The sequence below is a fragment of the Elephantulus edwardii genome, unplaced genomic scaffold, assembly GCF_000299155.1.
Source record: "Elephantulus edwardii isolate Elephantulus edwardi_28Jun2011 unplaced genomic scaffold, EleEdw1.0 scaffold00041, whole genome shotgun sequence".
Lineage (NCBI taxonomy): Eukaryota > Metazoa > Chordata > Mammalia > Macroscelidea > Macroscelididae > Elephantulus > Elephantulus edwardii.
Window position 1 is genome coordinate 17368512 of NW_006399791.1, and position 12327 is coordinate 17380838.

The window sequence follows — 12327 nt, forward strand, 5'->3', positions numbered from 1 at the left end:
AACAGCAACCACAAAAGTTGAGAACCACATAAGACTTCTCTGCCCCAAAGTGTTGGCCCTTGGGTCAGGGTAATTTTGGGTGGGCTTATGCACTACAGGGTGTTTTTCAGTGTCCCTGACCTCTGCCCACTAGATGCCAGCAGCAGTCTTTCTTATACACAAGTGACGACAAGAGAAACGATCTCAAGATAGCGATCTCCACATGTCCCTGGAGGAAAGTCATGGTCGGTTGAGAATGACTGGACTCTGGAGGTTGGATGAGACATGGCTTTATGTGTACAGGGACGTGAGCCAGGAGTAACGTCCGGGCTCTCACAGCCTCCCACTCCTTTCGCTCCTGCCCCTGTTTAATTCATGTTTCTCCTTTTGGCCGAGAAGAAGGCAGGCTGAGAAGTTGGAAGCACCATGTTACTATATTGCAGCAGAAGGAACAGATTGAGTGCATAATCACCATGGCCATGAAGATGTATTTACTGTGGCCAGAACAACACTTTAACAGTCTGGGCATTTTGTACGTGAATCTGGGTTTTTAGCATTTTTTTTAAAGTTGCAAGGCCCCCTAATGGGCCTGCTCTTCTTCAGGGCAGTGTTGACTACAACTGAGAAGTGGCTGCCCTTCTAAGCAGGACCTTTGAGCTCCACACAGGCACTGTGGTTATCATCTTCAGTTCAGACTGACTCATGACTGACTTCCTCAGGTCTCACATCTGTAAATCTCACAGAGGAGATGGTCCGCTTTTCTCCTCAGAGCCGCTCGTGGATTTGAATTGCCCAGAAGCATGGCCTGTGGGTCAGCAGTGCAGCGGTCTGTGGGCACTGCACTGCCACCTGAGATCCTAACCCAGTGCAATGGAGAGAAGCCCTTTAGCTGACTTAAAGGTGTCAAAGTCAGTGTTAAGTGAGAAGAGAACGTGATAAGATAGCATGGGTTTTAATCCCTTTCAGTAAAGTAAATAATACTATAAATATGCCTGTGTCTTTGCATGGAAAAGAAATAGAAATATGGCTAACAATTCATGGTAAGGCAACTCTGGTTAGGAGTTAAAACATGACTTTTTATAGATTTCTTTAAAAATTCATACGTATATCCAAATTGTCTAAAATGAAGGAATAAGGAATGTTTTGTGTTTTTTTTAATCTATATGAACCAGCGGGAGCTGTGGTGCTGGAGAAGAGTATTGAGAATACCATGGACTGCTAGGAAAACAAACAGATTTGTCCTGGAAAGGGTTAAACCGGGTGGCTCCTTGGAGGCAAGGATTCTGAGGCTCCATCTAACATACTTTGGATATGTTGTGAGGAGAGACCGGTCCTTGGAGAGGGACATCATGCTTGGGAGGGTGGAGGGACAGCGCAGGAGAGGAAGGCCCTCTATGAGGTGGATTGATTCAGTGACTGGGATAATTGGGATGGGTGTGTCAGAAACAGTGCGATTGGCATGGGACAGAGCGGAGTTTAGGGCTGTTGTACATAGGGTCGCTATGAGTTGCAGGTGACTCGGTGGCACATAACAACAACAACATATGAACCAGCAAACACTGAAGTTTAGGAGGCTGTAATTTAATAGAGGGCAGCAGATATGTAGACAAATTAGTAAGTTTACAGGGTTCTGGCTGTAAGGGTTTTCAGAGGCTGTAAATCACACCAGAGGAGATTGCCCATCTTTCTCTCTTGGAGCAGCTAATGGATACAAACTATGTACTTTCAGTTTGGCAGCACAACTCCTTACCACTAGGCTATCAGAGCCGTGGCTATGGAGAGCGAGGTGCAAGGTTATGTGTGTCCTCTCTGAGTTGCAGTCACATCTTTCCGCTTCCCTTGTTCTGCCCATTTCTTGCCTGGAATGGCTACAGCAAATGGCCTTGGCGCTCCCCAAAGAACTACCTCTTTTCTCCCCTTCAGTAGAAGCTAATTAAGGCTGCGACAAGATGTTCTGTGTCTCATGCATTACAGGTTATTGGGCTAAAAGGTGGACGCAGGTCTTGCTTTCATTTCGGAATTTTCTTCCCTGGCTATTATCCTTCACTCAGTGACCCTGCAAGTGAAGAAGAGACTGTATTTCTCATCGCAGGTTTTCAATATCCCCTTTGCCTTGAGGCATGTGCCTTGACACCAATTTCTTTGCCTGAGTTCTCTGATTCCTTTGCCTGGAAATACCAGCTTGAGTTGAGTTGATGAGGGAAAGAGATTGAAAACTACAAAAAAGGCAGTCATAAATGGCAGGAGGTTGTCTAATGGACTTCAGTACATCATGGAAGGATCCATACATGTGTAGGACACACGAGCATCTTGTCCGTCCAAGGAAGATGTCCCAGTCAGTTGTGATGGCATCAGCGTTTTGGCAGCCCAGTTGTTAGGATGTTCTCAGGCACAGAATACCTGAGATCTCATAGGAGAGACCAGAGTACAACACTATCTGTGTTGACGTCCTCTCTCATAATCTCCCTTTCTGAACCTTAGGACCGGGACCCAATATTTAATGGAAATTGTGGTTTCCTCAAAGTAGCTGAAGCAACTTCTCTTTTTAGTTTTTATATGTGTGAATATATACACAGCAAAACATACCCTAACTAGTTCAAAAATTCCTGGATGTACAGTTCACTGACCTTGATAATATTCAAGTTGTGCCACCATTCTCACCCTCCATTCCCAAGCTGTTCCTCCACCATTAATATAAACCCACAGTTTGTTGTGCCCCTCACCTAACCTTCCAAGTTACTGTTGTCAGTTTGATAACACATAGGTAATTATTTATGAGAACACAATGCTCAAGGCACATACTCTTCACTAATGAAGGTAAACCACTTGTACCTTTAGGCAGCTCTGGTGGGATAGTGAGTAAACAGTTAATACCTCCAATCCAAAGATCAGTCGTTCAAATCCACTAGCTGCTCCTGGGAGAAAGAAGCACATTCTTCTCGTGTACAATTTACAGCCTCTGAAAACCTGCTGTGGAGGGTCAGCTATGAGTCAGTTTTAACTCAACAGCACATAACAACATCATTGGTTGGTTTAGCATAAAGTGATATTAAGAAATAGTGTCAGCTCAAGGCTTCAAGATTATTTTACGATAGTTGTTTTGTGGGGCCATCTAGTTTCAGTGACTCCCAAAAGTCTAGATTTAATGAAAGATTGAAATTCTGTTCCTCATTTTCCCCCCTTTTGGTAGAGATTCTGTCTTAAAATCTTTCCTCAGTACATTCAGTAATTATAGAAGCTGGGCACCATCCAGTTTTTCTGATCTCCTGACTAATGATGCAATTGTTCATGGAGGCTTTTAGACCTGAATTTCAGTTCCTCTCTGTAAATTATTTTTTTAACCAAAAAAAAAGAGGGTGGATTTTTCCTGAATGTAGGAATATGACTCTCTGCTTTTCAAGTTTTCACAAGAGAGGTGTTTTGGTTTTTTTTCAGTTGACTTTTTTTTTTTAAATTTAGGTTGTTTATTTTTCATTTCAATGAACATCTACAGAGATTTTGGGATTCCATTCATTCATTGTTGCACCCTTCTCCCCGCACAAACCCCTCCCCCCTCCCCCCCATTTGCTCCTCTCCTTGAAAAGCAAAAGAAAAACTCCCTCATTGGTACACAATCCCCCCCCCGCACCTCCCCAAACCCCACCCCCTAAAAATGTTGTCAAAAATACCTAACAGATAGTACAAGTATAGGTACTAACTTTACTCATTCAGCATCTTCCACATGTACAGTTCAGTAACATCAGTTCCATCAAGTTTGTTGTACACCATCTTTCATCTAATTTTCTATCAAAGATGCTGCTTTATAATGCAAATAACATCATTACCCATTCCCATCCTCTTACAGGCTAATGTCTCAACCTAGGAATTTATTTAATTTGTAAAATTAATAGGAATTGATCCATACGTATCGAATTTGGGGGAAAGACCAAATGAAAGCAACTTTTCTATCATTATTTTTGAAGTGCTGCTCAAGAGTATTTATTCTTGTAATATGAGCTGTCAAAATAGCACGCTTGTGATTTTCTTCATAATAGAAAATGAATCCAAGATTCCATAGAGTAATCTTTCTATTTTTATGGTCTCCAGCTTGTTTGTAATTATTTATTCCCATCATCATATGTGAATGGAAACAGTTCTCAGTTTAAATTAATAATTAGGTGGATACAGAAGTATAATTTTTCAATGGCATCTTTTCTTTTTTCATTGATTTTTTTCCTTTACTTTTTAATGTTCTGAAGCTTTTAGAATTTTTTTCTAATAGATTATATATTTATGTGTTTCCAAAAGTTGAAAAGAGGAAAGTAAATATTCTCCCTTCTACCCCAACTCACCCCTCTATAAAATTCGCATTATATTTTGCATATATAAGGCTCTATTCTGTACCTTCTTTTGCTTTGGTTTTATTTTTTGAGGTAGTCATTCACCTAGTACATCTTTTTAGGCTGGTACATAATGAATGCTCCCATGACATTGTTGTGGCTACATCGTCTCCCTTTGGAAGCCCTTGTAACATGGTCCTTTGTGTGTTGCACTGCTCACCAAAGAGACATGTGAGCAGTCAACTCCTGTGAAGCTTTACAGCCTCAGACACCTGATGGAGAATTGCCATGGGTCAGAATGACTCAACAGCAGTTAAGTTTGAGTTTGTTTGAGTTTTTCAAATCCTCCATTGTGTAGGTCTACTAGAATCTGTGTCATCAATTCCTGCTGATGAACATCTATACACAGTGCACATGTATGACGCATATTGTTGTTGTTAGGTGCCACTGAGTCAGCTCCAACTCATAGCAACCCAGGATACAGCAGAGGGAAGCCCTGCCCAGACCTGTGCCAGCCTAAGATCCTTGCTGTGCCTGTTCTGACAGCCACTGGGTCAGCCCGCCTCAATGAGGGACTCCCCTTTTTCCTTTACCTTCTAGTTCTTCATCCAGCCTTGCTTTTAAGGAACAGTCTAGTGTTCTGGCCCTGATCATGCATATATCACTGTTTTGTGTCTTGGGAAGTTTTGTCTGTAGAAGAAGTCCTTACAGAATTTACAGGCTGGTCTCTTTCTGTCATGTACTTCACCTCAGGTCCCAAAGCTTGTCAGATATGTTCTTTTCAGCACGAGACATCACAGTGATTTCATTTACAGTAAAACTAGATCTGCCACTGTATGTTAGGGCACCCAGCAGAGAATTCACTTCTTCTGGAAATAGTGGCGCCTGCACCTTCCAGGGAATGGCAGACTGAAAAACACACTCATCTTTGGAGCCTAGTGGGATTTTGAAAATAGTTGCTGCCATGCTGGGAACCACCTGAGGAGCAGTGTGGGGTGTTCCATCCACTCTGCCTAAGCCATGAAAGTCCACGGCCAGCATTGAAGAGCCATCCACTTTTCACTGGCCACACGGGACTGTTGCATACAGCCTGGGGCAGAGGGAGAAGCCAGCTCTCTGTCATCGTCATTATTAAAATGAGTATCCTACTCACACTCAGATGAGCTCTGTCCTTCACACTTGCTTGCTGAAAGTGAGGAGGGCTTGAAGCACTTATTGCAGAAGATCAAGGAATGCAGCATTCAGTATGGTTTGCATTTCAATCTATCAAGAACACAAAGATTCTTACTGCTAGACCAATAGGTAGCATCATCATGGATGGAGAGGAGATTGAAACTGTCAACAGCTTCATCTTGTTTGGATCCACAATTAACACCTTTGTTACCAGCAGTCAGGAAATAAGGTGATGCGTTGCACTAGGAAAATCTGCAGTTAGGGACCTCTCCAAATTATTGGAGGAGTAACTGTCAGTTTGAGGACTAAAGTGTATCTGGTTCAGGCCATGGTCTTTCTGATTACTTACTATGCATCTGAGAGCTGGACAATGAATAAAGATGACAGAAAAAGAATTGATTCCTTTGAGCTGCCAAGTTGGAGAAGAGCACTGAACGTCCCATGGACGGCCAGGAGAACAAAGAGATATGTCTTGGAGAGGGTGCAGCTGGAGTGCTCGTTGCAGGCAGGAACGATGAGGCTTCACTTCACATACTTTGGGCATGTTGCTAGTAAGGGCTATTCCTTGGAGGACATGATGCTGAGAAAGTTGGAGGGTCAGCAAAGGAGAGGAAGACCCTCAACTATGTGGATTGACTCAGGGACTGCTGCAGCGGGCTCTTGTGTGTCAGGAAGAGTAAGGATGTCACAGGACAGAATGGGGTTCAGATCTTTTGTTCAGAGGGTTGCTATAAGTTGTGCTTAACTTGATGGTACCTAACAACAACTGTTCAGAGCTTTTGTGGCTCTAGAGTTCCCTGCTTAGATGCCCAGAGCTGCAGCTCTTCCTTTCTGCTGCTCTCAGAGCTTGCTGGCCTTCATCTGAGTGAAGGCTTCAGCTTTCCTGGCCTCATCAGTTTGTTCACCTAGAACACGCAGCTCTTTAGCACAACCTCCAGCCAGATCTGTGTCCCAAAATAAGAATGTCTCACATCTTGTCCCTTGTAACTGCTGGCTCTGCGTTCTCCCTCAGATCGCTCACTGCCTGGGCTACAGGAATGCTTATCCTGCCACCACCCCTATGCTGTAGGACCTCCTAGCATTTGGTGTGCACCATGGCGGTCTGGCTCATCCAATTGAAACCTGTGCTCAGATCCTGCTGGTATATCCCATCCCTAGGCTCTGTCGTGGCTCTTTTCAAGTTAGGTAAATCTGAATAAATAAGTTCAGATTTGCCCAGCACTTCCGGATGGTGCCCATCCACTCGTAGCCTTTTTTCTCTGGCACTGACAAGCTGACGTCCCCATTTTTTATATTTTTACTTCATTCCTGGCCGTGTGGCCAGGGTGACCCCTTTGTCCAGGGGTGCACTGCCCCTCCCCGTTTCTCTGTGCCATGTCCCCCTTTGTCTTGGCTGCAGACCCCATGGTGACGTAACCTCACTTACTCCACACTCAGAATGTTGACTCCTAGAACTCAGCAAGGGGCTTCCCACCCATAATTTGCAACAAAGACTTCCCACCACATCCCACCGTGGTCACCGAAGTCCTCCAGTTGGCTACATATAAATGATAATGCTAGAAAAGATCTTTTTTCTTTTTTAGAATTTGAGTTGAAGGTTTCTATATCATATTGGTTTTTCATATAGTCATAGATATTTTACTTCATGACATTAATCACCATTGGTTAACGTCATTAATTAATTATAATGTCTGATCAACCCCTCACTGAAAGCTGCCTTTCCCTTTACTCGGCTTACTGTTTATTCTTACTCTCCTTCCCCCCATTCCAATTCCTGTTATCCCTCCAGGACCAAGTCTGTCAGTGTGTAAACCTTTCCCGAGCTTCCTGTTATGGTGGTCTTGTACCGTCATGGCCTTACGGGCATTCCAAGCGGAATTGTCTGGAAGAGAGGGACTGTTGAGGGCAGGGCTTCATTACCTTTCAGGCACCCACTGTCAGTGCCTCCAGGTGCTGGAATTGCAGCAGTGACACACAGTGACACAAAAGCCCCTTCTGTGTAGGCGGCTTAGGGCAGAGGGACCCACTGCAGCACTGAGTGTGATAAAAGGTATGAGGACTGGGTGCCAAGGCTACCTGTGGGTCCTGTAAAGACTCAACTCCCTGCAGGCACCCTTGGAGCTTAGCTGGATAAGATACCCTTTCTCTGCGCCCCATCAGGAAAGGTGGGAAGAAAAGAGGAATAGAGAGCTGGGCAGAACTGAAAAAGCTGAGGGAGTTTGTTTGACCCTCAGACGCATTGCTCTGGCATGCTCAGACAGCCGAGTAGTCCCGGAAAGGGGCGCCATGAATCATTTATGATTGTTTTCATTCTGTATTCATTAAAGGACTCTGCACTATTATTATCGAGCCTTAATTGGCTCGGTGCTCCGCACTGCCTCTATCAAACCCCTGCTCCTCCCTCAGCCGTCAGAAATTCCTCAAGTGGGAGAGCAGGGCCTGGCTGGAGCCCAGATGCTGGGCAGGATCCTCCTGGAAGATCAAATGGAATGTGGGCACTGATCACACTTGGCTCTGATCATCTATTCATCAGCAGATCTCTGGGCTTTAGCTTGGTGCCCCTCCATCCTCGCCCAGCTCCCTGCCATCATCTCTGTGCCTTCCTGGGTTTCTGAGCCATGGGAGGACATTCCCAACTTCCCCTCCACGACTGACCATGCATACCCTTTGTTCTCAGAGCTGCATCAGGGAGTGGACCAGCTACAAGAGCTGCAACATGCAGTTACCTGATTTACTCCGTACACTTCAGAGTCATTATAAAGGCCTAAAAGAAAGGACAAATTGCAAGCAATTGCAGTGTTAATTTGTCAATGTTTTATAATGTTGTGGTAATGCACTTTCTTCTGTCATTGTATTTTGGGGGGACACTTAGGTCTAAGGTACAGATTAGGGAGGGATTCTTGAAAATTGAAATGCACAGGCAAATGCACTTTTGCCTTGATTTGCATATGTGTTACAGCCTCCTTTAAAAAGCTAATTCGTCTATCCAGGCCTAATGAATGGAATGCACCAGGATGCATAATTGGGCTGTGACAGCAAGCTCTGATGGATAGCTTTTTTATTTGGGGACTAGAGATGCCCCCAGTTCAGAAGGCTGGATGCTTTTTTTTTTCCAGAATCTCACTGGCTGTGTATGCCTCACCACCGTGCCCCCTGAGAATGCGACCGTGGTGCCTGGGAAATGCCCCAGCCCTGGATGCCAGGAGGCCTTCCTCACCTTCCTGTGTGTGATGTGCGTCTGCAGCATGATCGGCGCCATGGCGCAGACGCCCTCCGTCATCATCCTCATCAGGTAAGCACTCCGCGCCCTGGGAACAGGTAGCCAGCCTGTTGTACCTCTGTCTGCCAGGAGGTGTCTGCATTTCTGCTCAAGAACACAGTCTCAGAGACTGAGTACCAGCCAGGTGGGACAGGGGTGCAGCAAGAAAGCCAGCTGCCCTAGGTGATGGGAGCGAAGAGTTAACACTGCTCAGCTGGTAGCTAAAAGGTTAGAGGTTTGAGCCCATCCAAAGGCTCCTTGAAAGAAAGACCTGAAGACCAGTCTTGTGTTTTCTGTACCATTGGGTGGGAACCGACCCATAGCTGACCTTTTAGCAGGTTATCAGAGATGGTAAATTGCACGAGATGAGATTTCCCTTCTTTATCCCTCAGAATAACTGGTGGATTCAAACCTCATACGTTTGGGTTGGCAGCTTGATTCCTTACCACTAAACCACCAGAACCCCCTGATGAGTGCTCTCCTTCCCCAAAATCAGAGCCATCACAAACCCTCTGGAGTTCTGCTCTAACAAATGGAATCTTCCAGGATCTTCTGGGACTTTGTACAAAGAATAGAGAGCAGGGTGCTCGGGAGAAGACACCATTTCCCTTTCCTCCCAGAAGTAGACTCTCTGCGTGCTTTAGCCTAGCAGTTTAAAGTCTTCTTGCCCAGGCCTGCCAGCCCTGTCACTTGGTTACAAGGTCACAGCCCTGTGGCAGGTCTGTTCCCCTTGGACTTGTCTCTAAATCTGTAAGTGGAGATGACTGTGGCATCAGCCTGCTCCTGGAGAAGTGTAGAGCCAGGTTACACCCTATGTGTGTGCAAACCCGAGACAGATGAGAGGGGCACAGAGAAGGGCACAGGCGGTGGGAGGAAAGCCCACTGTTACTCCACGATTCTGCGCCTCAGGACCTGGCCTGGGGCAGGAGAAATGTTTCACAGGCGACTTCTGAGTGACATTATTATTTTAGCATTCTCAAAGTTACCAGTGTAGGAAGCCTAGAAATGAAATGAGCAGCGATCTGAACAAGAGGAATCAACACTACACAATGATCGGATGTATTGGGTTTCAGGTAGTTGTCTAAATAACCCAGTGTAATTCCAAAGGCTGGATATGAAACTAGGTAAAAAGGGCTTAGAAGTGCCCTGTGTAATAGTTCATCTCTACCTGCTTCGGCCTGCTTCTCTCTTGCTCTCTTCTAGCAGACAGCGTTTCTTGGTCTTTGTGATGAAGTCCCTCAAAGATTTGCAAAAGAATTTATAATACTTGAGTATCATGAACACGGCCCTGTTAATGTGCAAAAGCGTTAAGGGTATAATACCAGTTTGCAATTTCATACTTGCTACATTTGAGACTGTATCTACAAAACAAGTTTTAAAAATCCACATTTAATGCTTCCCAAGTTGTGGTAAAACTGGTAAAGTCACATTTTGCTGGTGACATTCAAAATCGTATTACTCTTTTAAGAAAAAGAAAAAACCCACCCCACCCAGTGTGATATTACGAATCAGGAGCCATAAAAATGTTCAAACCCTTTTATGCAATAGCCCTATCCCTTGCCATTTATCTTAAGAAAAATACTTCTCTACAAAAACAAAAAAAAATAAGCTCAGCATAGACAGATTTTTATTACAATGCTAACTATAATGCAAGAAAGACAGAATTGGAATATGAGTTAAATTATCATACTGCACTTCAGTGGAACAGTGAAAAACTCTTAAGAAAGTGAAAGATGTTTATGAAATGAGCTATTGAATCCAAAACTATACCTGCAGGCTGATTATGTATAACGTGCATATGGACAAAACCCATCAGGTTGTAGGTGGGGTTCCGGGTGGCTGCATTATGGGTAGTTTATTTTTCTTATTAGAAATTCATCTGAAGTTGTATTGTGATACTCTCCACAAAAGGCACCACAAAGCAGGGAAACTGCCCCTCAGCACCACTGGCAAAGGTCCTCTCCCCCATCACATTCCTACAAAGACACAGTCTCAGCACTTATGACTGGCAGACCAAACACTGCAAGTGTATGAGGATCTTAATCCCTCCCACATCTCTGCTTGACAAACCAGGATATGCTGGATGCCTCTAAGTGCATCATTATCCAACCCATACCCATTGTGATCAAGTTGATTCCAACCCAGCGTGTAATAACTCTGCCACTCTTACTCACTCATTGTCATCAAGTAAGAACTTACTCATAACTGACCCCTCCAGTGGGTTTTCAGAAGCTCTAAATTGCCCAGGAGGAGATTACCCCTCTTTTCCCCAGTGGAGCCCATGGAGCAGCAGATAGATTTGAACTGCCTGACTTTGGCTTGGCAGTGTAATTCCTTCCCCACTAGGCCAGCAGGGCTCTCAGGGGTCCTCTGAATCAGATTGTAACTGCACTCTGCAGGCCAGCCTGCTGAAGACAGATGCTCGCAGATGTGCAAGGGGATAAGCTGTACCATGTCCAGTCTCCTTCCAGTCCCGTTTGCCACTACAGACATCACAGGTGGATAGAAGAGTCTAGATGGTTCCAGCACTCACCCAGTGCTGGGTGCGATACATGCCTCTCAGGCTGTGATTGTTAGGGTCTGTCAGTTCAGCCCCAACTCTGGTGACTCCACGCCAACCCCATGATTGCTCGTGGATCCCACCCCTTGGATCTGTGGGGTTTTCATTGGCCCATTTTCAGAAGTGGACCACCCAGCCTGTCTTCCTCGTCCATCCCAGTCTCAAAGCTCCAGTGAAACCTGCCTAACATCATAGCAACAAGCCAGCCCTCACTGATGGACAGATAGAGGCTGCACATGCAGTGCGCTGGTTGGGAATCTAATCCCATCTCCCGTGTGGAAATTGAGAATTAAGGTTGAACCACCAGTGCCTCACTCTCAGGCTCAGTGGGGGCGTAACTGCTAATAACAGTGCTCAGAACGTCCACAAGCGAAGATAAAAGCTGAGGTTAACCAGGCTCTTATTAAGGGTCAGGACAGACCTACTGTGTTTATACTTTTTTTTGTTAGTGTTGCTGCACTGAAATCCCAAAGACACACTGTTTGAATCCACCAGCTGCTCTACAGAAGGAAGTCTCCTCCCATGACGTTTACAGCCTCTGAAAACCCCCTGGAGGGGCAGCGATGAGTCAGCTCTGACTTGACAGCACACAACAACAACTGAGCTCTTATTGTGTTGACATTTTTGTGAGTGATGTTCCCCCAAAGGCACCCAGGTGGCATTGTTCCTTTACTGATTCCCTGGTAACTCACATGCTGTTTATCTCAGGTGCCTTGACACCACCAGTGAATCCATAAGACAAAGATGGGCTGATAACGACAGCCTCAGAAACCCCAGAAGACTGCCACATCTATTAGAATCAGCATCCACTTCCTAAGCCACATGCCTCTGCAAACTCTATGAACTTTGATAAATGACGGTAGTTATAGAAAGGCTTCAGGCCTTTTGTTCATAGGGTCGCAACAGCAATCAACAACAACAGTCACTGTTAGAGTCACTATTAGAATCACTCTCGCTGATAGAAGGAACTCTATGGCACTGAGTTTGAGCTTAAGTTAATTCTCCTTTTCGAGATAAGGAATTGAGGCTCAGAAAGA

General features: G+C 45.0%; 1 protein-coding gene across 3 annotated transcripts in view; it reads left to right on the forward strand.

Annotated features, from left to right (window-relative positions):
- The window catches only part of SLCO3A1 (solute carrier organic anion transporter family, member 3A1), a 439918-nt gene that overhangs the window by 393415 nt on the left and 34176 nt on the right, over positions 1–12327 (forward strand). For all 3 annotated transcript variants that reach the window (XM_006885188.1, XM_006885189.1, XM_006885190.1), the window contains one exon: positions 8588–8763. In XM_006885188.1, coding sequence (XP_006885250.1) covers positions 8588–8763 — 176 coding nt within the window. The remainder of the gene's footprint in view (positions 1–8587; positions 8764–12327) is intronic.